Source organism: Ascaphus truei, chromosome 21 (assembly GCF_040206685.1).
Source record: "Ascaphus truei isolate aAscTru1 chromosome 21, aAscTru1.hap1, whole genome shotgun sequence".
Taxonomy (NCBI): domain Eukaryota; kingdom Metazoa; phylum Chordata; class Amphibia; order Anura; family Ascaphidae; genus Ascaphus; species Ascaphus truei.
In genome coordinates, this window is record NC_134503.1 from 28,602,045 (window position 1) to 28,626,991 (window position 24,947).

The window sequence follows — 24,947 nt, forward strand, 5'->3', positions numbered from 1 at the left end:
CGCTCTCCCTCCCGCTGCCGGGTCCGCCGGGTCCCCCGGAACCCCCTGCCGCCGTCCCCCACATCGCGGGACACCAGGGCTCCATCGGGGAGCCCTGGACGCGCGTGCAGGGGGCGCAGGCTCCCGATGACGCGTGACCGCGCGTCATCGCACGCCGAGGGAGTGCGGCTAGCATGCCGGGGCATCCCCCAGCTTGCGGAGCTAGCCGCACTCAAATAAAATGTGCCGCCTTTGTACAGAGACAGTAGGAGGGAGTTCTGGTAAGTGCGTCTGCAGGGGGCCAAGCTTTATGTATCGTGTGTTCAGAATATCCACAGTGCTATTCATATGCTTCTTTAAGCAAGTGTCTTAAGGTGGGTCTTAAAGGTGGATAGAGAGGGTGCTAGTCAGGTATTGAGGGGAAGGGCATTCAAAATGTTCATAAAGCTAAAGGACTGAAGGAGACACTTGATGGTAAGAACACTGCCTTTGTAGTGGGTGAACATGGAACCAAACCCTTTTTTTAAAAAATCAGCACTCCTGGTTGAATTTGTTTGGTGTGTGTTTTTTTTATAAGGTTTGTAGCTGAGATCCACGCTCATCTCATCAATCAGCAGTTATTAACATACCAGTTTATTTTGAATTTGGAAATGTTCCCAAATCCTAGAATTTCATTCATTATAAATGATATTGCCTTTTTGGAATTTGAAATAAAAACAGCATATTGTCTGCAAAAGCAGCTACTGTACTGCATATTATATATATATATATATATATATATATATATATATATATATATATATATATATAGCAACTGTAAATATTCCTGTATATTCAAAATATTTACAGTTGCTTTATGCTTTACTGTGGAGGGTTTTAGTCACTTTTTTTACCCACCATAACCTTAATAGTCGTGTATATATATATATATATATATATATATATATATATATATATATATATATATATACTTAGTTAAGTTATGGTGGGTAAAAAAAAAGTGATAAAACCCCTTCACAGCTGTGAAATGCAGCAAGCTTAAGCTTATAAGGGACCATGTTAAGTGGTTTTGAAGCAAAAGGTGGCTCATTTGCATGTCATTTCCCAGAATCCCTTGCTGCAGTGGAAGCGCTATATGCTGGGCGATAATGGGGAAAGACAGGGTTGCAGACCTGCCTAAGACATACAAATGAGCATACAGTAATATTTCTATTTGATATATATATATATATATATATATATATATATATATATATATATCAAATAGAAATATTTATATATATATATATATATATATATATATTTAGATGTCTCAGTAACGGGTCTAAAGCTAGATTGAAGAGAAGTGAGAATAGTGAGCATCCCTGTCTGGTTCCTTTGCCCAGAAAGAATCAGTCCGCATTAAGTTGCCCTAACTATATAACCTGACATTGGCGCTAGATTGACTTAAAAAAAAGATAGCATTGGATCTCCAAAATGCAGCCATTTAAATAGCCCAAATAGATGCTGCCAAGTAATTTTGTCTACTTCAACACATCATCTTTCATCAAATGCAATAGCTGATGTAATGCTTGTTACCGAGCGTCTGTTTGGAATGAAACCGGGTTGTTCTTTTACAATGAAATGATGTCATATTTTCTGCTAGTAAATATTGTAGTTATTATTGTGAAGTCGTGATTGGGTTCACGAGATGATTTGTGTCCTTTGCGGAGCAGCGCATTCTGGTTTGGTTAGGATTATAATTCCGGCCAAATGAAAGTTGCTGGGAATTTCCTGCTTGCTAACTATATAATGACGGGGTATATAGTGTTTCCAATGATGAAGTCATCTATGAATTGAGGATGAGTATTCAGCCAAAGATACTGACATTATATGAGTTAAACTCTTGTAGGCTTCAGCGGGGATTGTATCTTTAAATTCCCTCCCTCAAATAACATTGGCATGTTCTCAATCTAGCAAAAGGACACACGAAGGCAAGTATGGGGGTAGATGTTCACTAATATATACAGCTCAACCCCGTTATAGCGCGATCCGCTACAACGCGAATCCGCTTATAACGCGATGGAAGCGTGGCTCCCAATTTTCATATTTATTAATGCTTTACAACACGGTTGTTGGTATCTTAAATACTTTATTGTACAATGCATACAATTGTACATTATTTCTAACGCGATCCGCTTATAACGCGATGTGAGTCTTTGGATCCCAAGCACAGCGTTATAAGGGGGGTTGAGCTGTATTAAGTATTTTCAATGGAGTACCAACTCCGTTTCTTTCTGTGTAATCTTCTGAGTTGTTTTGGTAAAAGCGTTACTGTGAATAGACCCATAGACCCAATAACGTCAACGGTCGATGAACTTCCATTCTTGTCCAGGACTTCCAGCATGGCCGGATATAGCAAAGCAGATTTGTAGCGTCACAGGTGTTGGGGGAGGCGGGGTGGGGATTCCCCTATCCTTGGTGCTGTCGGCACAGTGAAATATTGGAAGATCAACAGCTTGTGTCCTTTATGTTGTAGGTCTGATGCTTCATGTCATTTTAAACTTACATCAGGGGTTCTAGTGCTCAAGACCCCCCAACAGGTCAGGTTTTAAGGATATCCCAGCTTCAGTCTTTAACTGAGCCACAGATTGAGCTCCCTATGCTGAAGCTGGGATATCCTTAACACCTCACCTGTTGGGGGGTCTTAAGGACTAGAGTTGAGAACCCCCTTTTCTCTCTCTCTCTCTCTCTCTCATTCCCCCCTCTCTTTCTTCCCCCACGTCTCTCCCCCCTTTTTAACCCCCCCCCTCTCTCCACTCTCTCTCTCCTCTCTCTGTCTCTCTGTCTGACGCTCTCTCTTCCCCCCATTCTCTCTCTCTTCCCCCCTGTCTCACTCCACTCTCTCTTACCCCCCTCCTCTTCCCCCCTCACTCTCTCTCTTCCCCTCTCTCTCTTCCCCCCTCCCTCACTCCACTCTCTCTCTTACCCCCTCTCCCCCCCCCCCTCTCTCTTCCCCTTCTCTCTTTCTCCACCCCCTTTCTCCGCACCTTCAGTTTATCCTGGGACAGAAGCCTTCTGCTGGCGGCCCTGCCAGTTGGAGGGTTGCTGTAACTTAGCCATTTTCTACCTTGTGATTTATCTAGAACAAAGCTCAGTTACCCAAAGGGGCTGAACCGGAAAATAAATTAGGAGATAAGGGGCCACAAGACGCCGTGACAAACACCTAGGCACAGGCACAGACAGCACAGGCACAGGGACAGGCACAGGCACAGACAGCACAGGCACAGGCACAGGCACAGACGGCACAGGCAGCACAGGCACAGGCACAGGCACAGACGGCACAGGCACAGGCACAGACAGCACAGGCACAGACAGCACAGGCAGCACAGGCACAGGCACAGGCAGCACAGGCACAGGCACAGACAGCACAGGCAGCACAGACGGCACAGGCAGCACAGGCACAGGCACAGGCACAGGCAGCACAGACAGCACAGGCACAGGCACAGACGGCACAGGGACAGGCACAGGCACAGACGGCACAGGCACAGGCAGCACAGGCAGCACAGGCACAGGCACAGACGGCACAGGCACAGGCACAGACGGCACAGACAGCACAGACAGCACAGGGACAGGCACAGACAGCACAGGCACAGGCATAGGCACAGACAGCACAGGCAGCACAGACAGCACAGACACAGGCACAGGCAGCACAGGCAGCATAGGGCTTCTGCACCATAAAATGAGTGACACAAAGTAAAAAGAATTACATTTGTAAGTACAGTAAGGGCATACTGAGTTCCGGCAATTTCCCCAAAATTCCATTTTATATATACTGTATAGAGATTAACAGCTACTGTATCACAGTAAAGATTCAAGTTACTGGCAGTTAATGCCAACCGAGCTCCAATAGCTGCTATCAAAGCATGATGAAGCAGGCACAGGATGAAGCCAGCTTGTATATAACCACATCCTGAGCTGCTGTGCTGCTATAATGGTTTATATACTGTATTAGTTTAGTCTGAGGTGCTTTATTGTGTGCAAAGAAAGTGTGAGCAAGGGCTATAATGTCTATTTATCAAGACAATTTTGGAGCAAAACAGAGGCATTTCCATCCTGCACCCATATTCAAAATATTTTGCTCCAATTTCCCCCCTCTGCCCCAGCCTGCACCTTGGGGAGAGTCAGTAGGAGGAGTTGGGGGAGTTACATGGTGCACAGATTATAATGAGATGTATCACATTCTGCGTCTCTGCCCCAGCATGCACCTTGGGGAGAGTCAGTAGGAGGAGTTGGGGGAGTTACATGGAGCACAGATTATAATGAGATGTAGCACATTCTGCGTCTCTGCCCCAGCTTGCACCTTGGGGAGTCAGTAGGAAGAGTTGGGGGAGTTACATGGGGCACAGATTATAATGAGATGTATCACATTCTGCGTCTCTGTCCCAGCTTGCACCTTGGGGAGTCAGTAGGAAGAGTTGGGGGGAGTTACATGGTGCACAGATTATAATGAGATGTATCACATTCTGCGTCTCTGCCCCAGTTTGCACCTTGGGGAGAGTCAGTAGGAGGAGTTGGGGGGAGTTACATGGTGCACAGATTATAATGAGATGTATCACATTCTGCGTCTCTGTCCCAGTTTGCACCTTGGGGAGAGTCAGTAGGAGGAGTTGGGGGAGTTACATGGTGCACAGATTATAATGAGATGTATCACATTCTGCGTCTCTGTCCCAGTTTGCACCGTGGGGAGAGTCAGTGGGAGGAGTTGGGGGGGTTACATGGTGCACAGATTATAATGAGATGTATCACATTCTGCGTCTCTGTCCCAGCTTGCACCTTGGGGAGTCAGTAGGAAGAGTTGGGGGGAGTTACATGGTGCACAGATTATAATGAGATGTATCACATTCTGCGTCTCTGCCCCAGCTTGCACCTTGGGGAGAGTCAGTAGGAGGAGTTGGGGGGAGTTACATGGTGCACAGATTATAATGAGATGTATCACATTCTGCGTCTCTGCCCCAGCTTGCACCTTGGAGAGAGTCAGTAGGAGGAGTTGGGGGGAGTTACATGGTGCACAGATTATAATGAGATGTATCACATTCTGCGTCTCTGTCCCAGTTTGCACCGTGGGGAGTCAGTAGGAAGAGTTGGGGGGAGTTACATGGTGCACAGATTATAATGAGATGTATCACATTCTGCGTCTCTGCCCCAGCTTGCACCGTGGGGAGAGTCAGTGGGAGGAGTTGGGGGGGTTACATGGTGCACAGATTATAATGAGATGTATCACATTCTGCGTCTCTGCCCCAGCTTGCACCTTGGGGAGAGTCAGTAGGAGGAGTTGGGGGGAGTTACATGGTGCACAGATTATAATGAGATGTATCACATTCTGCGTCTCTGCCCCAGCTTGCACCGTGGGGAGAGTCAGTGGGAGGAGTTGGAGGGGTTACATGGTGCACAGATTATAATGAGATGTATCACATTCTGCGTCTCTGCCCCAGCTTGCACCTTGGGGAGAGTCAGTAGGAAGAGTTGGGGGAGTTACATGGTGCACAGATTATAATGAGATGTATCACATTCTGCGTCTCTGTCCCAGCTTGCACCTTGGGGAGTCAGTAGGAAGAGTTGGGGGGAGTTACATGGTGCACAGATTATAATGAGATGTATCACATTCTGCGTCTCTGCCCCAGCTTGCACCGTGGGGAGAGTCAGTGGGAGGAGTTGGGGGGGTTACATGGTGCACAGATTATAATGAGATGTATCACATTCTGCGTCTCTGCCCCAGCTTGCACCTTGGGGAGAGTCAGTAGGAGGAGTTGGGGGGAGTTACATGGTGCACAGATTATAATGAGATGTATCACATTCTGGGCGTGTATATTACGGGAAGAATATTGACAAATATATTTAACAAATATAACGAAATGACCTGGGATTGGTTTTATTGGTGCAGTTTGTATGTTTCCGTACTTTTATTTTTGGGGTGAATTCCTATTTATTTTGTATTTGTTGTGAACCCCTTAAAAATCTCACCTACAAAACATATTACATGTACTGTGAGTAGTGATTTGAGCATTTTTATCTTAAAAGAAGGACAAGCAGATATACTGTATGATAACTACACCACATTCAACATAAATGAGCAAATGCTATGTATGCTTTGTATTGCTTCCATAGCAACATGACGTCACATGACCTCGCTGCGTTGCCATGGCGACGCTGGAAGGAAGCCGCCGGAGCCAAGGTAAGAAAAGACTTACAGAGGCCCTGCAGCTCCCCCGGCACTTAATTTAAGTGCCTTTGGGAAGCGCGGGAGGCCTCTGTAAACCCAGCGCCCCCCCGCAGGCAGTCTCGCCCCCCCCTGGGGGTCGCGCCCCCCTGTTTGCGCACCGCTGCATTTAGGAACGACCTCTCTCGGAGAGCTGTTTGTCCTTTGGTTTTTGCAACATCATTGCTTCCAAAATGAAACTTACCGATGCAGCACAATGTAGGCCGCATCCATGGGGTGCGCATGAGAACGCTCGTGGCGTCACGCGTGCCTGTAGCTGCAGCTATTTGTGACCCAGGGGTAGACGCGGCCAGGAGGCGTGTCTGAGGCGTGGCCGTGACATCACGGAGCTGGTTTGCCCTCATTGGGTGAACCGCTCACGTCCCCCGGCCGTCGCGCGACATAAACAAATGTATTTGTCTCCTCATGGATCACGAGGGCCAGCGCTTCTCGTCGTGCACGCGGTCACGCGCTCTACGGATGGCATTTTGATGGCGCTGCTCGCCCTTTCGCCGTGTGATCGCGCTCACCATGGACGCGGCATTACTGTCCGCGGAGAGAAATGCAGAAACCTGCGGTCACAAGGACAGCAAGGTGTTTGTCCCGTTAGGATTAACGTGGTGGGGTCCATGCTGTTGAATGGGACCCCCAGCGCGTTTATCCTTCGCTTGATGGGGGAGAGAATACCGGAACTCGCTTTTCAGACGAGCTGCGCAGCTGTCTCTCCGCTTGCAGCCGTATCCCTGTCTCCGTGTGGAGCTGTGTCCCTTCAGCGCTGGTAAATACAGCCCTGTATCTTAGCAGCGCTGCGGAGACACAGATTCAGGCAGAGATACAGGGACACGGCTCCAGGCAGATAGATAGGGACACGGTTCCAGGCAGAGAGACGGGGACACGGCTCCAGGCAGAGAGACGGGGACACAGCTGCAGGCAGAGAGACGGGGACACAGCTGCAGGCAGAGAGACGGGGACATGGCTGCAGGCAGAGAGATAGGGACACGGTTCCAGGCAGAGAGACGGGGACACGGCTGCAGGCAGAGAGACGGGGACATGGCTGCAGGCAGAGTGATGGGGACACGGCTGCAGGCAGAGAGACGGGGACACGGCTGCAGGCAGAGAGACGGGGACAAGGCTGCAGGCAGAGAGATAGGGACACGGTTCCAGGCAGAGAGACGGGGACACGGCTGCAGGCAGAGAGACGGGGACATGGCTGCAGGCAGAGAGATAGGGACACGGTTCCAGGCAGAGAGACAGGGACACGGTTCCAGGCAGAGAGACAGGGACACGGTTCCAGGCAGAGAGACGGGGACACGGCTGCAGGCAGAGAGACGGGGACACGGCTGCAGGCAGAGAGACGGGGACACGGCTCCAGGCAGAGTGACGGGGACACGGCTGCAGGCAGAGAGACGGGGACACGGCTGCAGGCAGAGAGACGGGGAAACGGCTGCAGGCAGAGAGACAGGGACACGGTTCCAGGCAGAGAGACGGGGACACGGCTGCAGGCAGAGAGACGGGGACACGGTTCCAGGCAGAGAGACGGGGACACGGTTCCAGGCAGAGAGACGGGGACACGGCTGCAGGCAGAGAGACAGGGACACGGCTCCAGGCAGAGAGATAGGGACACGGTTCCAGGCAGAGAGACGGGGACACGGCTGCAGGCAGAGAGATGGGACACGGTTCCAGGCAGAGAGATGGGGACACGGCTCCAGGCAGAGAGATAGGGACACGGCTGCAGGCAGAGAGATAGGGACACGGTTCCAGGCAGAGAGATGGGGACACGGCTCCAGGCAGAGAGATAGGGACACGGTTCCAGGCAGAGAGACGGGGACACGGCTGCAGGCAGAGAGATAGGGACACGGCTCCAGGCAGATAGACGGGGACACGGCTGCAGGCAGATAGATGGGGACACGGTTCCAGGCAGAGAGATGGGGACACGTCTGCAGGCAGAGAGACGGGGACACGTCTGCAGGCAGAGAGACGGGGACACGTCTGCAGGCAGAGAGACGGGGACACGTCTGCAGGCAGAGAGACGGGGACACGGCTGCAGGCAGAAAGACGGGGACAAGGCTGCAGGCAGAGAGACGGGGACACGGCTGCAGGCAGAGAGACGGGGACACGGCTGCAGGCAGAGAGACGGGGACACGGCTGCAGGCAGAGAGACAGGGACACGGTTCCAGGCAGAGAGACAGGGACACGGTTCCAGGCAGAGAGACGGGACACGGTTCCAGGCAGAGAGACGGGGACACGGCTGCAGGCAGAGAGACGGGGACACGGTTCCAGGCAGAGAGACAGGGACACAGTTCCAGGCAGAGAGATGGGATACGGTTCCAGGCAGAGAGACGGGGACACGGCTCCAGGCAGAGAGACGGGGACACGGTTCCAGGCAGAGAGATGGGACACGGTTCCAGGCAGAGAGACAAGGACACGGTTCCAGGCAGAGAGACAGGGACACGGTTCCAGGCAGAGAGACGTGGACACGGTTCCAGGCAGAGAGACAGGGACACGGTTCCAGGCAGAGAGATAGGGGCACGGCTCCAGGCAGAGAGACGGGGACACGGTTCCAGGCAGAGAGACAGGGACACGGTTCCAGGCAGAGAGATGGGACACGGTTCCAGGCAGAGAGACAAGGACACGGTTCCAGGCAGAGATACAGGGACACGGTTCCAGGCAGAGAGATAGGGGCACGGCTCCAGGCAGAGAGACAGGGACACGGTTCCAGGCAGAGAGATAGGGGCACGGCTCCAGGCAGAGAGACGGGGACACGGTTCCAGGCAGAGAGACAGGGACACGGTTCCAGGCAGAGAGATGGGACACGGTTCCAGGCAGAGAGACAAGGACACGGTTCCAGGCAGAGATACAGGGACACGGTTCCAGGCAGTGAGACAGGGGCACGGTTCTAGGCAGAGAGACGGGGACACGTCTGCAGGCAGAGAGACGGGGACACGTCTGCAGGTAGAGAGACAGGGACACGTCTGCAGGTAGAGAGACGGGGACACGGCTGCAGGCAGAGAGACGGGGACACGTCTGCAGGCAGAGAGACGGGCACACGGCTGCAGACAGAGAGACGGGGACACGTCTGCAGGCAGAGAGACTGGGACACGTCTGCAGGCAGAGAGACGGGGACACGTCTGCAGGCAGAGAGACGGGGACACGGCTGCAGGCAGAGAGACGGGGACACGGCTGCAGGCAGAGAGACGGGGACACGGTTCCAGGCAGAGAGACAGGGACACGGTTCCAGGCAGAGAGACGGGACACGGTTCCAGGCAAAGAGACGGGGACACGGCTGCAGGCAGAGAGACGGGGACACGGTTCCAGGCAGAGAGACGGGGACACGGTTCCAGGAAGAGAGACGGAGACACGGCTGCAGGTAGAGAGACGGGGACACGGCTCCAGGCAGAGAGACGGGGACACGGTTCCAGGCAGAGAGATGGGACACGGTTCCAGGCAGAGAGACAAGGACACGGTTCCAGGCAGAGAGATGGGACACGGTTCCAGGCAGAGAGACAGGGACACGGTTCCAGGCAGAGAGATAGGGGCACGGCTCCAGGCAGAGAGACGGGGACACGGTTCCAGGCAGAGAGACAGGGACATGGTTCCAGGCAGAGAGATGGGACACGGTTCCAGGCAGAGAGACAAGGACACGGTTCCAGGCAGAGATACAGGGACACGGTTCCAGGCAGTGAGACAGGGGCACGGTTCTAGGCAGAGAGACGGGGACACGGTTCCAGGCAGAGAGACAGGGGCACGGTTCCAGGCAGAGAGACAGGGGCACGGTTCCAGGCAGAGAGACGGGACACGGTTCTAGGCAGAGAGACGGGGACACGGTTCCAGGCAGAGAGACAGGGACACGGTTCCATGCAGAGAGTCGGGACACGGTTCCAGGCAGAGAGATGGGACACGGTTCCAGGCAGAGAGACAGGGACACGGTTCCAGGCAGAGAGATAGGGGCACGGCTCCAGGCAGAGAGACGGGGACACGGTTCCAGGCAGAGAGACAGGGACACGGTTCCAGGCAGAGAGACGGGACACGGTTCCAGGCAGAAAGACAGGGACACGGTTCCAGGCAGAGAGACAGGGACACGGTTCCAGGCAGAGAGACAGGGACACGGTTCCAGGCAGAGAGACAGGGACACGGTTCCAGGCAGAGAGACATGGACACGGTTCCAGGCAGAGAGACAGGGACACGGTTCCAGGCAGAGAGACATGGACACGGTTCCAGGCAGAGACACGGGACACGGTTCCAGGCAGAGAGACGGGGACACGGCTGCATATGGCTGCGCAGCTCTTCTGGAAGGTGAGACCGGTATTCGTTCCCCCTGCAGATGGCCTTAAAGAATGAATGGTGCAGGGTCCCATTTAGAAGCATGGAACCTCGAAGTGTTACGTCTCCCGGGCACTGTCCTCGGGACCGTGAGAGCGGCAGCCACACCGGAGCCACGTGTACCGCGGCCACGAGGACAGGAAGTCTTGCTACGTCTGTAAATATATTTCAATTTGTGTTTACAGAGTTGTGTTGCGTATAAACGCCAGAAGTAGCATTATTATGACAATAATAAATATACAGGACATCGCTATTTCTACATGTTTATTCTGGCGATTGAAATGTGTTTCCTGCTTTATTTCCCAGGATATACTGAGAAATATATATGTGTCAGTGAGTCAGTTCTGCTAAATTCTCCATATTATAACAGTAAGAATGATGGTGTTAATTATGTCTATTTATCAAACCGTTGGTTATTTTACATACAAATAATTGTATGATTTTGTCTCTACTTCAGTGAAGCTGCCGCCAAGTCACGGGAATGAGCCCAAATGTATGAATTGAATTATCTCTGTGTTATGTTCCCCGAGTTTAGCCATACTCGCTACTTAAAGTTTCTCCGGCTCTGACCCGCAGTTATTTTATCTCTGGGAACCCTCTGGTTCTAGAGCTGTGTTTCTCAACCGGGGTTCCGTGGCCCTGTGCTGGGGTTCTGTGAGAGAATGGAAGGTTCCGTGGCCCTGCGCTGGGGTTCTGTGAGAGAATGGAAGGTTCCACGGCCCTGCGCTGGGGTTCTGTGAGAGAATGGAAGGTTCCGCGGCCCTGCCCTGAGGTTCCGTGAGAGGATGAGACAGTTCTGTGGCCAAGCCGTTCTGTGAGAGGAGGATAAGGTTCTGCGGCCCTGCCCTGGGGTTCTGTAAGAGGAGGATAAGGTTCTGCGGCCCTGCCCTGGGGTTCTGTGAGAGGAGGATAAGGTTCCTTGGCTCTGCACTGGGGTTCTGTGAGAGGCAGATAAGGTTCCGTGGCCCTGCCCTGGGGTTCTGTGAGAGGAGGATAAGGTTCCGCGGCCCTGCACTGGGGTTCTGTCAGAGAATTATAAGGTTCTGCGGCCCTGCTCTGGGGTTCTGTGAGAGGAGGATAAGGTTCCGCGGCCCTGCACTGGGGTTCTGTGAGAGGAGGATAAGGTTCCGTGGCTCTGCACTGGGGTTCTGTGAGAGGAGGATAAGGTTCCGCGGCCCTGCTCTGGGGTTCTGTGAGAGGAGGATAAGGTTCCGCGGCTCTGCACTGGGGTTCTGTGAGAGGAGAATAAGGTTCCGCGGCTCTGCACTGGGGTTCTGTGAGAGGAGGATAAGGTTCCGCGGCCCTGCACTGGGGTTCTGTGAGAGGAGGATAAGGTTCCGCGGCCCTGCACTGGGGTTCTCTGAGAGGAGGATAAGGTTCCGCGGCCCTGCACTGGGGTTCTGTGAGAGGAGGATAAGGCTCTGTGGCCCTGCACTGGGGTTCTGTGAGAGGAGGATAAGGTTCCGCGGCTCTGCACTGGGGTTCTGTGAGAGGAGGATAAGGTTCCGCGGCCCTGCACTGGGGTTCTGTGATAGGATAAGGTTCCGCGGCCCTGCCCTGGAGTTCTGTGAGAGGAGGATAAGGTTCCGCGGCTCTGCACTGGGGTTCTGTGAGAGGAGGATAAGGTTCCGTGGCCCTGCACTGGGGTTCTGTGATAGGATAAGGTTCCGCTGCCCTGCCCTGGGGTTCTGTGAGAGGAGGATAAGGTTCCGCGGCCCTGCCCTGGGGTTCTGTGAGAAGAGGATAAGGTTCCGCGGCCCTGCACTGGGGTTCTGTGAGAGGTTCAAAAGGGGCTGCGGGATTCCCCTGTGCAGGGAGAGGGCAGGGCTGTTGCTAGGGTGCTGGGCAGTTTCCTACATCCTGATGGGCTGCTGGTGGGTAATGCAGCCAATCAGGAAGAGGTGTTAGGAGCCTGGGGGTGGGGCCAAGGAGAGGAGGAAACAGCATGGACTGGAGAGGTGAGGCTGTGTGTCTGTCCTGTGTGTGTTTGTTCTGTCCTGTTGTGTGTGTGTGTGTTTTATGTGACTGTCTCTGTCCTGTGACTTCTGTCACTGGCTGTCTCTGTCCTGTCACTGACTGTCTCTGTCTGTCCTGTGACTTCTGTCACTGACTGTCACTGCCCTGTGTCTCCTGTCCCTGATTGTCTCTGTCCTGTGTCTCCTGTCACTGACTGTCTCTGTCCTGTGTCTCCTGTCCCTGATTGTCTCTGTCCTGTGTCTCCTGTCACTGACTGTCTCTGTCCTGTGTCTCCTGTCACTGACTGTCTCTGTCCCGTGTCTCCTGTCACTGACTGTCTCTGTCCCGTGTCTCCTGTCACTGACTATCTCTGTCCCGTGTCACCTGTCACTGACTGTCTCTCTCTGTCCTGTAGAAACAAAATACAAGGTGAGTGCAAAAAATCTTGTATTTTGTTTCTTCCTGTCTTGGGGATCCTGGAGAGATTCCTTGAGGTTTGCGCAGCAGACAGCGCAGTACTGCTCTGATCCTGTTGGATTACGGTAGTGTTGTCTACGCTTATCTATTTATTCTACTTATTCTGTCACGAGAGAGCGCCTTAGTTTATCTTTGTCACAATCTCTCTGTCCTGTGACTTCTGTCACTGACTGTCTCTGTCTGTCCTGTGCCTCCTGTCACTGACTGTCTCTGTCCCGTGTCTCCTGTCACTGACTGTCTCTGTCCTGTGTCTCCTGTCACTGACAGTCTCTGTCTGTCCTGTGTCTCCTGTCACTGACTGTCTCTGTCCCGTGTCTCCTGTCACTGACTGTCTCTCTCTGTGTCTCCTGTCACTGACTGTCTCTCTCTGTGTCTCCTGTCACTGACTGTCTCTCTCTGTGTCTCCTGTCACTGACTGTCTCTCTCTGTGACTCCTGTCACTGACTGTCTCTGTCCTGTGTCTCCTGTCACTGACTGTCTCTGTCCTGTGTCTCCTGTCACTGACTGTCTCTGTCCTGTGTCTCCTGTCACTGACAGTCTCTGTCTGTCCTGTGTCTCCTGTCACTTACTGTCTCTGTCCCGTGTCTCCTGTCACTGACTGTCTCTCTCTGTGTCTCCTGTCACTGACTGTCTCTCTCTCTGTGTCTCCTGTCACTGACTGTCTCTCTCTGTGACTCCTGTCACTGACTGTCTCTGTCCCATGTCTCCTGTCACTGACTGTCTCTGTCCTGTGTCTCCTGTCACTGACTGTCTCTGTCCTGTGTCTCCTGTCACTGACTGTCTCTGTCTGTCCTGTGTCTCCTGTCACTGACTGTCTCTCTCTGTGTCTCCTGTCACTGACTGTCTCTGTCCTGTGTCTCCTGTCACTGACTGTCTCTGTCTGTGTCTCCTGTCACTGACTGTCTCTCTCTGTGTCTCCTGTCACTGACTGTCTCTGTCCTGTGTCTCCTGTCACTGACTGTCTCTGTCCCGTGTCTCATGTCACTGACTGTCTCTGTCCCGTGTCACCTGTCAGTGACTGTCTCTGTCCTGTGTCTCCTGTCACTGACTGTCTCTGTCTGTCCTGTGTCTCCTGTCACTGACTGTCTCTCTCTGTGTCTCCTGTCACTGACTGTCTCTCTCTGTGACTCCTGTCACTGACTGTCTCTGTCCTGTGTCTCCTGTCACTGACTGTCTCTGTCCCGTGTCTCCTGTCACTGACTGTCTCTGTCCCGTGTCACCTGTCAGTGACTGTCTCTGTCCTGTGTCTCCTGTCACTGACTGTCTCTGTCTGTCCTGTGTCTCCTGTCACTGACTGTCTCTCTCTGTGTCTCCTGTCACTGACTGTCTCTCTCTGTGACTCCTGTCACTGACTGTCTCTGTCCTGTGTCTCCTGTCACTGACTGTCTCTGTCCCGTGTCTCCTGTCACTGACTGTCTCTGTCCCGTGTCACCTGTCAGTGACTGTCCTGTTGTGGGGGTGCCTCGGTTACTGAGCACTGTGATTAGGGGGGGCCGAGAGATAACCGGTTGGGGACCCTTGTTCTAGAGATAATTACTGGGGAACGTCCCATCCCTAATGTCCCCTCCAGTGGAACCAAGATGGCGTTTAAATCTCCTGTGCTATGTGGGCCAATAGGAAGCCTCAATGTCTTCCGCCGTGTCTTCCTGTTGGCCGGTGTGACGCTGGCATTTAAACAATCCGGCAGTGACCCGGGTGACACCTTTCCAGGTCGGCATCTCGAGAATTGTGGGGTTCCAAAGAGATGAAAGGAAGGTCGTTCAGCTCCCGAGACCCCCGCTTCACAAAAAGGGACCACAGGGAGTGGCACCTTTAATGTAGCAAGTGGAATTAAAAATGGCCACGCTGAAAGGAGCGCGCGCCACGTTTCTCTGCAGGCCATGTAAACGCCTGTTACAGTCTGCAGGTTAAACAATGCACAGTGTGTAGAGCAGGCGACGGGAAGCACACGGGGACACGCGCATGTACCATGCAGAGTATTTTGCTTTCACGTTTAAAACCACGTTAGAGACAAACACTAAATGCTGTGATACCTGGCAGAAGGAATAGGGCTGGGGTAGCCAACTCCAGTCCTCAACAGCCACCAACAGGTCAAGTTTTCAGGATATCCCTGCTTCAGCACTGGTGGCTCAATGATTGAGCCACCTGTGCTGAAGCAGGGATATCCTGAAATCTTGACCTGTTGGTGGCCCTTGAGGATTGGAGTTGGCCAGTCAATGATTGAGCCACCTGTGCTAAAGCAGGGATATCTTTAAAAACTGAACTCTTGGTGGCCCTTGAGGATTGGAGTTGGCTTGTCAATGACTGAGCCACTGATTGAGCCACCTGTGCTGAAGCAGGGATTTCATGGAAACCTGAACTGTTGGTAGCTCTTGAGGACTGGAGTTGCCCTCCCCTTCCCCCCCCCCCCCTGGAATTAGGGCAATACCATTACGAATTCCTTGGTTTGGGCAATAACCGTAAGACTGGAAGTTTGAGTCTCTGGCCCACCAAATTCAGAAGAGCAAAGACCACTGAGAGGACCTTATCCCCTCGGTACGAATGTCCAAAACCGTGGCACCATAATACCAACGGGCCTTATCCATAACACTTTGCACACAGAGAGGGAGACACGTGACACGGTGACACGGTGACACGGCATTACCTGGGTTCCTGTGTGGCGCGGCAATCTCTCTCTCTTCTGAACAGAAGCCCTGGAAGGAGAGATCAGATAACCACTTGTTAAACAGGCCAGGCTTGGCATGTCCCGATGTGGCTCATGTGTAGCTGTAGTGCACTTTTAATATCATTCCAATAGCATCATCTGTTTTACATCCCCTATAGCAGCAATACTTCATCCCACTCCCGGTCCCTTTTTTCTTCCTCTTCTGTTTTATATGTAAGCGTGTGACAATCTATCATTCCACATTCTTACCTAAGCTGGCAATCGTTTGGTACTCCTGTTATAAATAAGTACAAATCCCAAGTGTGTGCCTAACATAATGGCCTAACATAATGGCCGCCTTTCCGTTTCAAATCAATCCTTCAGTCTGTGTAACTCAGCAGCTACAATGTATCCTGATATTACTAAAGTAACATTAGCTATTGTTACAGTTTGCAGCTCAAACGGCTGGGAACATTGGCAATAAATGATCACAAACAGCAACGTTTTGCAAAGATCTTGCACTGCTGGGGAGTCGGGCTAAAGCCCGCTATAGGAATCACAGGATGCTTTAAACCTGATTAAAAATAGAGTTACAAGAAAAAAATAATAAAAATAACTGTCTCTATTGCCTTATACTACAGAACTGCTTTATTAAAAAAAACCACCACATAAGATGTCGCATTTTGCGGCTTTACATGTGCAGAGGAGGCGGCTGTGCTAGCGGTTAGGAAATGCGTTGACAATACGGCCCTTTGTTTCTGGGGCAGCTGGATGATGTCAGTGACTTTCAGTGGTTAGGGTCAGTATTCAGTCAGCGACTTCGCTGTAGGAAACAACGCCGCAGCGTCCGCCTCTCCACCTTTCCTTGACAATAAACACAAACACACACAGTTTTTGGCCTATGTGTTTTTTGGTGTTTGACACTTTCATTATGTATAAGAGTTTCGCACCTTTCATCAGGAAAGTGGAAGCTGACACAAACCTCTCTAAACCAGAACGGTTTCACTCCGGATTTACCTTCATTATTAACAATCACAGCTGTACAGTAATAAATCCAGGTTAATCTGGTGGTGCTTTATTTTTGTTTTGTGACATGTTTGCATAATGGGGGATTTTAATTATCCAGACATAGACTGGGGCAATGAGATTAGCATTACAACAAAAGGAAACAGGTTTTTGGGGGTGCTTAAAGACAATTATATGACCCAAATTATTGAGGAACCAACCAGGAGAGGGGCAGTTCTGGATTTGGTCATATCAAACAATGTAGCAGTAATAACAAATATGCAAGTCCTGGAACATTTGGGTAACAGTGATCATAACATTGTCTCATTTGAAATAAATTATCAAAAAATAGATTTCTTGGGTTCAACAAAGACCTTAAACTTTAGAAAGGCAGATTTTAATAAACTGAGGTCTAATCTAGTAGTAATACAATGGGATGATGTTTTTGCAGGGGAAAATGTAGACGATAAATGGGCAGTCTTTAAAACATTGTTAGAAAAACACACTTATCAGTGTATACCCTTGGGTAATAAGTATAAAAGAAATAAGTCAAAACCAATGTGGCTAAATAAACAGGTAGGGGAGGAAATGGACAAGAAGAGGAAGGCGTTTAGATTCTTTAAGTCAGAAGGGACGGAGACATCGCATCAGAATGATAAGGAATGTAACAAAAATTGCAAAAGGGTTATCAAATTAGCAAAAATGGATAATGAAAAAAGGATTGCAATAGAAAGTAAGGTCAACCCTAAAAAGTTCTTTAAGTACCTTAATAACAAAAAAATGAGAAAAGAAAATATAGGACCCTTTCAGTGTGAGATGTGTAGGCAGATTATTGGAGATAAGGAAAAAGCAGAGGTATTAAACAAATTCTTTGCCTCTGTGTTTACCGGGGAAGAATCAATTTCAATAGTAGTGCCGCAGGAGGAAGCCACAACCTCCATATTAATGAACAATTGGTTAACTGAGGAAGAAGTTCATAAGCGACTTGAAAAAATGAAAGTAAATAAGGCACCTGGCCCCGATGGCATACATCCAAGAGTTCTCAAGGAGTTAAGCTCAGTAATAGCAAAACCATTACATTTAATATTCAAGTAGAAAAAAACGAATGTCGCACAGCCAGGGAGTCAGGTGTAAAGCAAAAAGTTTACCTTTATTCAGTGCATGGTAGCAGACAAATTCACCCCTTGGGGACAAAAGCAGGAACCTCCTACGCGTTTTGGACCAGCAGGTCCTTTATCAAGGAGTCCTTGATAAAGGACCTGCTGGTCCGAAACGCGTAGGAGGTTCCTGCTTTTGTCCCCCAAGGGGTGAATTTGTGCGCCATTCGTTTTTTTTTTCTATTTGCTGCATCTGGATCCTGGATCATCTGTGGCTGGCACGCCAGCAATCACTCCTGGAGATGACGTGAGTGGGTTTCAATGGTTTAGACTGTCATAGTTAAGTTTTGACTTATGTCATTTGGTTACTTACAAGTCTATGTTTACCTACCCACTCCCACTGGTATCTCCAGGGTTAGTGCGTTATTGCAATTTGCACTGGATGTTATCACCTGGTGTTCGAGCACCCTACAACCCTTTTCACCTATTTAATATTCAAGGACTCCATTTCCACAGGCTCAGTACCACAAGATTGGCATAAAGCAGATGTGGCGCCTATATTTAAAAAGGGAGCTAGATCACAACCGGGAAATTACAGACCTGTAAGCCTGACTTCAATAGTAGGGAAACTACTTGAAGGTTTAATACGGGATAATATTCAGGAATACCTAATGGAAAACAAAATTATTAGTAATAGTCAGCATGGATTTATGAAGGATAGATCTTGCCAAACTAACCTTATTTGTTTCTTTGAGGAGGTAAGTAGGAATTTAGACCAGGGTAATGCAGTTGATGTGGTCTACTTAGATTTTGCAAAGGCTTTTGATACGGTTTCACACAAGAGGTTGGTGTACAAAATAAAGAAAATTGGACTCGGTAATAATATATGCACCTGGATTGAAAACTGGTTAAAGGACAGACAACAGAGGGTTGTCATAAATGGAACTTTTTCAGGTTGGGCTAAAGTCGTGAGTGGAGTACCTCAGGGATCGGTACTGGGACCCCTGCTTTTTAACTTGTTTATTAATGACCTTGAGGTTGGGATCGAGAGCAAAGTCTCCATCTTTGCTGATGATACTAAATTGTGTAAGGTAATAGAATCAGAGCAAGATGTAATTTCTCTTCAGAAGGACTTGGAGAGACTGGAAACGTGGGCCGGTAAATGGCAGACGAGGTTTAATACAGATAAATGTAAGGTTATGCATTTGGGATGCAAGAATAAAAAGGCGACTTACAAATTAAATGCAGATATATTGGGGGAATCCTTGATGGAGAAGAATTTAGGAGTGCTTGTAGACTGCAGGCTTAGCAATAGTGCCCAATGTCATGCAGTAGCTGCAAAGGCAAACAAGATCTTATCTTGCATCAAACGGGCAATGGATGGAAGGGAAGTAAACATAATTATGCCCCTTTACAAAGCACTAGTAAGACCACACCTTGAATATGGAGTACAATTTTGGACACCAAGCCTAAGAAAATACATTATTGAACTAGAGAGAGTGCAGAGAAGAGCCACCAAATTAATAAAGGGGATGGACAATCTAACTTATGAGGAGAGGCTAGCTAAATTAGATTTATTTACATAAGAAAAGAGGCGTCTACCAGGGATATGATAACTATATACAAATATATCCGGGGACAATACAAGGAGTCAGGAAGAAATTGATTTTTCCTCTTAATGGGGTTTTTGTTTGCCTTCCTCTGGATCAATAAGTGAGTATAGATATAGGATCAAGTATCTGTTGTCTAAATTTAGCATAGGTTGAACTTGATGGACTTGTGTCTTTTTTCAACCTCATCTACTATGTAACTATGATAAGTGGACAAACTAGATCACCCGCAGTCTGTGCTGTCCGCCATTTTGAAGGTACTTTGAGACGTCTCGCTTTGCCGTTTCCAACACGGTTTGTTATTTATTTGTTTATTTGTTGCTTCGTTCAGGAGATTGAAGCGTTTGAAATATTACGTGTTGGGAGGATGAAATGCAGCTCTCCCCGGAGCCCAGTGCAGTGTGAAGGTCACTATGCTAACCTCAGAAGCTAGAGATTAATAAAGTAATGTTTTTAACACTGGACAAAGAACACATTACAAACCTGCTCAGGGGAGCACGATACTAACAGTATACGAGTTAAACTCATATAGAATTGCTGCTTCAAGAACCTTATTAATATGGATATTTTGAAACAGGGAATTATGAGTTACAGATATGCAAAAGTAGGAATTTAGCCTAAAAATGTAGTGCACATCATTTTAATCTGCTCTGTAACTGTTACATACGCCTATAATATATATTATCTGTAACTGTGCATGCAATGTCTTGTATATAATGTATACCCTATTCACTTATGTAACTACGTCATCATATTATATTATTTGTCATCATAACTCTGTTCCCAGGACATACGTGAGAACGAGAGGTAACTCTCACTGTATTACTCCCTGAGGTAACTCTCACTGTATTACTCCCTGAGGTAACTCTCACTGTATTACTCCCTGAGGTAACTCTCACTGTATTACTCCCTGAGGTAACTCTCACTGTATTACTCCCTGAGGTAACTCTCACTGTATTACTCCCTGAGGTAACTCTCACTGTGTTACTCCCTGAGGTACCTCTCACTGTATTACTCCCTGAGGTACCTCTCACTGTGTTACTCCCTGAGGTAACTCTCACTGTGTTACTCCCTGAGGTAACTCTCACTGTGTTACTCCCTGAGGTAACTCTCACTGTGTTACTCCCTGAGGTACCTCTCACTGTGTTACTCCCTGAGGTAACTCTCACTGTGTTACTCCCTGAGGTAACTCTCACTGTGTTACTCCCTGAGGTACCTCTCACTGTGTTACTCCCTGAGGTACCTCTCACTGTGTTACTCCCTGAGGTAACTCTCACTGTGTTACTCCCTGAGGTAACTCTCACTGTGTTACTCCCTGAGGCCCCTCTCTGTGTTACTCCCTGAGGTACCTCTCACTGTGTTACTCCCTGAGGTAGCTCTCACTGTGTTACTCCCTGAGGTAACTCTCACTGTGTTACTCCCTGAGGTAACTCTCACTGTGTTACTCCCTGAGGTAGCTCTCACTGTGTTACTCCCTGAGGTAACTCTCACTGTGTTACTCCCTGAGGTACCTCTCACTGTGTTACTCCCTGAGGTAACTCTCACTGTGTTACTTCCTGAGGTAACTCTCACTGTATTACTCCCTGAGGTAACTCTCACTGTATTACTCCCTGAGGTACCTCTCACTGTATTACTCCCTGAGGTACCTCTCACTGTATTACTCCCAGAGGTAACTCTCACTGTATTACTCCCTGAGGTAACTCTCACTGTATTACTCCCTGAGGTAACTCTCACTGTATTACTCCCTGAGGTAACTCTCACTGTATTACTCCCTGAGGTAACTCTCACTGTATTACTCCCTGAGGTAACTCTCACTGTATTACTCCCTGAGGTAACTCTCACTGTATTACTCCCTGTGGTAACTCTCACTGTATTACTCCCTGAGGTAGCTCTCACTGTGTTACTCCCTGAGGTAACTCTGACTGTATTACTCCCTGAGGTAACTCTCACTGTATTACTCCCTGAGGTACCTCTCACTGTATTACTCCCTGAGGTAACTCTCACTGTATTACTCCCTGAGGTAACTCTCACTGTATTACTCCCTGAGGTACCTCTCACTGTATTACTCCCTGAGGTAACTCTCACTGTATTACTCCCTGAGGTAACTCTCACTGTATTACTCCCTGAGGTACCTCTCACTGTATTACTTCCTGAGGTAACTCTCACTGTATTACTCCCTGAGGTAACTCTCACTGTATTACTCCCTGAGGTACCTCTCACTGTATTACTTCCTGAGGTAACTCTCACTGTATTACTTCCTGGTAACACATGTTATAAATAAAGGAGGGGGGGGGGGTATAATTATCTCTGGATACGCCCACGGGTGCCGAGTTTCATTATAAAATTCTGTGTTAATTCTGTGTTAATGTCGGGATTGTCCTTGTGTTAGGAAGTGGAGCGAGTGATGTAAAGCAGGTTTTTTTTGGAGCTGCGCCCCCCCTGTGCGACAGTTCCAGCGTTCGCGCCCCCCTCTTCTCTTTGACCGGGCGTCATTTGATGCCGTGGGTCATGTGACGTCACATGACCCCGCAGCGTCATTTGACGCACGCTACCATGGTGACGCGTACGTCACATGACCCCCGGCGACGTCATTTGAAGACCACAGAACCCCGGTAAGTTGAGGTTGCAGAGGCCTCGCGCGTACCCCTGGCATTTAACTTAAATGCCTCGGGGAAGAGTGCGGGGCCGCTGCAACCGCCCGTAGTCCCCCCAACAAAATCCCGCGCCCCCCATTTGCTCACCCCTGGTCTATCTACAGTATTTGGATAACAACATTTGTCTTTTGCTTCACTGAGATGCAGAAGACGAACGGATCTGTTCCCTTTATATCAGCGTTGTGTGCAAACTGGGGGGCGCAAGATTTGCTGGGGCAGTTACAGAGGATTTTAAATTAAACCGCATTTAAATTAAATGCCGGGGGAGGTGTGAGGTCTCTGTAACGTCCCTTACCTGCTGCCAGCCGGGTCTTTGGCAACGCGGCGTCAAATGACTCCCTGAGGTCATGTGTCGTGACGCGTCGCCATGACAGCGCACATCAAATGACGCGGCGGGGTCATGTGACGGGATGTCACATGACCCGCGATGTCATTTGAGGCCGGGTTCTAAGTGAGGGGGGGCGCGAACGCTGGGGCTCTCAGACAGGGGGGCGCATACCAAAAACTTTGCGCACCCCTTGCGCTATGCTACAAAGAGCAGCCACTTGACTTCGTGTTTTTGATGGTAATCTCTCTGGATCAGGGCTCTCATTACCTTCTGCATGTGTCTGTGCATGCCTGTCCTTACCTTCTGCATGTGTCTGTGCATGCCTGTCCTTACCTTCTGCTTGTGTCTGTGCATGCCTGTCCTTACCTTCTGCATGTGTCTGTGCATGCCTGTCCTTACCTTCTGCACGTGTCTGTGCATGCCTGTCCTTACCTTCTGCATGTGTCTGTGCATGCCTGTCCTTACATTCTGCACGTGTCTGTGCATGCCTGTCCTTACCTTCTGCATGTGTCTGTGCATGCCTGTCCTTCTGCATGTGTCTGTGCATGCCTGTCCTTACCTTCTGCACGTGTCTGTGCATGCCTGTCCTTACCTTCTGCATGTGTCTGTGCATGCCTGTCCTTACCTTCTGCATGTGTCTGTGCATGCCTGTCCTTCTGCATGTGTCTGTGCATGCCTGTCCTTACCTTCTGCATGTGTCTGTGCATGCCTGTCCTTACCTTCTGCATGTGTCTGTGCATGCCTGTCCTTCTGCATGTGTCTGTGCATGCCTGTCCTTACCTTCTGCACGTGTCTGTGCATGCCTGTCCTTACCTTCTGCATGTGTCTGTGCATGCCTGTCCTTACCTTCTGCCGGTGTCTGTGCATGCCTGTCCTTACCTTCTGCATGTGTCTGTGCATGCCTGTCCTTACCTTCTGCATGTGTCTGTGCATGCCTGTCCTTACCTTCTGCATGTGTCTGTGCATGCCTGTCCTTACCTTCTGCATGTGTCTGTGCATGCCTGTCCTTACCTTCTGCATGTGTCTGTGCATGCCTGTCCTTATTTGTATGTAACTCTGTGTATGTAATTGCTGTGGCTCTGTACCCCAGTGGTGCCCCGCTGGGGAATACGTTGGTGCCTTGTGAATAAACGCTAATAATAATAGAACTTCTCCTTATTTTGCCTGATATCTGCTGTCCGCTGACACAGCGATGCTCCAACTAATTGCACTTTCTGACTTATTTCCCCCAAAAAACAAAACAAATCCAGGACCAAGAAATGAGACCAAAGGTTCCTCAGAAGGAGGATTTGTCGGATTTTTGTTTGACTCTAAAGATTTACCTCCTGACTTTTAACTGAAGCAGCGCCAATTACTGTATATCCGTATTACCAAGCAACATTAAATAATTAAGATGCAAAGAAGTTAAATCGACTCCCGTATCATATTGAGTGATTGATCGCAGCCCTGACACGCTCGCCTGCGATGCATATTCAAATCCAAGTTTGTTTACAAAACCTTTCTCTTTATTGTGGTTATTTATTAATCTGCGAATTGGGGCACTTTCACCCCGAAACTCCGATTGATGTCAACGGGAGTTTCCGTAAAGAGTGCCCCGATCGGCAGCATTACAGTTTAATGAACGCAGCCTCCTTTATCTGTGGGTTCTCTCTTATCATTAATAGAGCCTATTTGGGGTTTTGTCTTTCACTTGTCGAGCACAAACTAGACACCGCTGGACACACCAGCTTTCCTAGGCTGCCAGTGTATTAAAAAAAAGCACAGGTTGAGAAGAAACAAATATCACCCACAACTTAAAGGAACAAAAGCGAGTGTTCTTACCGTTCGATGGCTTAGCGCAAGCACAAGTGTGGCGGCTGCACAGACTAAACTAAAAGCACAAGCAGTGCTGCTGATGTAGCACAATCTCTTTTTGATGGTACGCAGCTCACGGTCATCAGTGTTTTGTGGTTCCATTGTATTCTGCTTCTGACAGCTGTTCTGGAGGAACTGTTTTGCAACACACTCACCCAACTGCAGTCTCCCTGCCACGGAGACAGCGCTCATAGAATGACTCCCACACTATACCTTATCTGCCCAGATCACTTCTCGGGTTAGAAGAAGTCAGGGCATCTTTCCCTCGGACGGGCTCTCTCCCCCTCTTTCTCTAAAGCTTCCGCAAGCTGGAAAAAGCCTTTTCACTTTTATTTGTCACGCAAATTCCCGAAGGCAGGGGTTCGGAAACTTCAGTGCTTAACCCCCCCCCCCCCAACAGGTCAGGCTATAAGGATATCCCTGCTTGAGCACAGGTGGCTCTATCCGTGGCTCAGCCACCTGTGCTCACGCAGGGATATCCTGAAAGCCTGTTCTGTTGGTGGCAGGCGGTCTCTGGACCTGAAATCCATTAATTTCAGGGTCGGGGACCCAATGCTTCCCGTAAGGGGTGCCGGTATCTCCTGCAAGTTTAAATGCCCCATGTCACGTGACTCGAGAGAACTAAACTTGCATGAAATTCTGCCCCCCTATAATGGGTCCTACACCTCAGGAAGCAGGGGGTCCCCGGACCTCAAATGAAGTTGTGTTTAATACCAGTCTCCACTTCCTTGCATTTGTGGACCATATTAAGTATCAACATCCGCTTGTGTGAAATCATCAATGAA

General features: G+C 49.6%; 1 protein-coding gene across 1 annotated transcript in view; it reads right to left on the reverse strand.

The window, feature by feature from the left end:
- TNFSF8 (TNF superfamily member 8) overlaps positions 1 to 24,328 on the reverse strand; it is a 37,374-nt gene extending 13,046 nt beyond the window's left edge. Inside the window, exons 1-2 of the mRNA XM_075579504.1 lie at positions 24,130 to 24,328; positions 15,615 to 15,663 (exon numbers count right to left, since the gene is read on the reverse strand). Of these exons, the coding sequence (XP_075435619.1) occupies positions 15,615 to 15,663; positions 24,130 to 24,264 (184 nt within the window). The 5' untranslated portion in view covers positions 24,265 to 24,328. The remainder of the gene's footprint in view (positions 1 to 15,614; positions 15,664 to 24,129) is intronic.
- Positions 24,329 to 24,947: the final 619 nt, after the last annotated feature.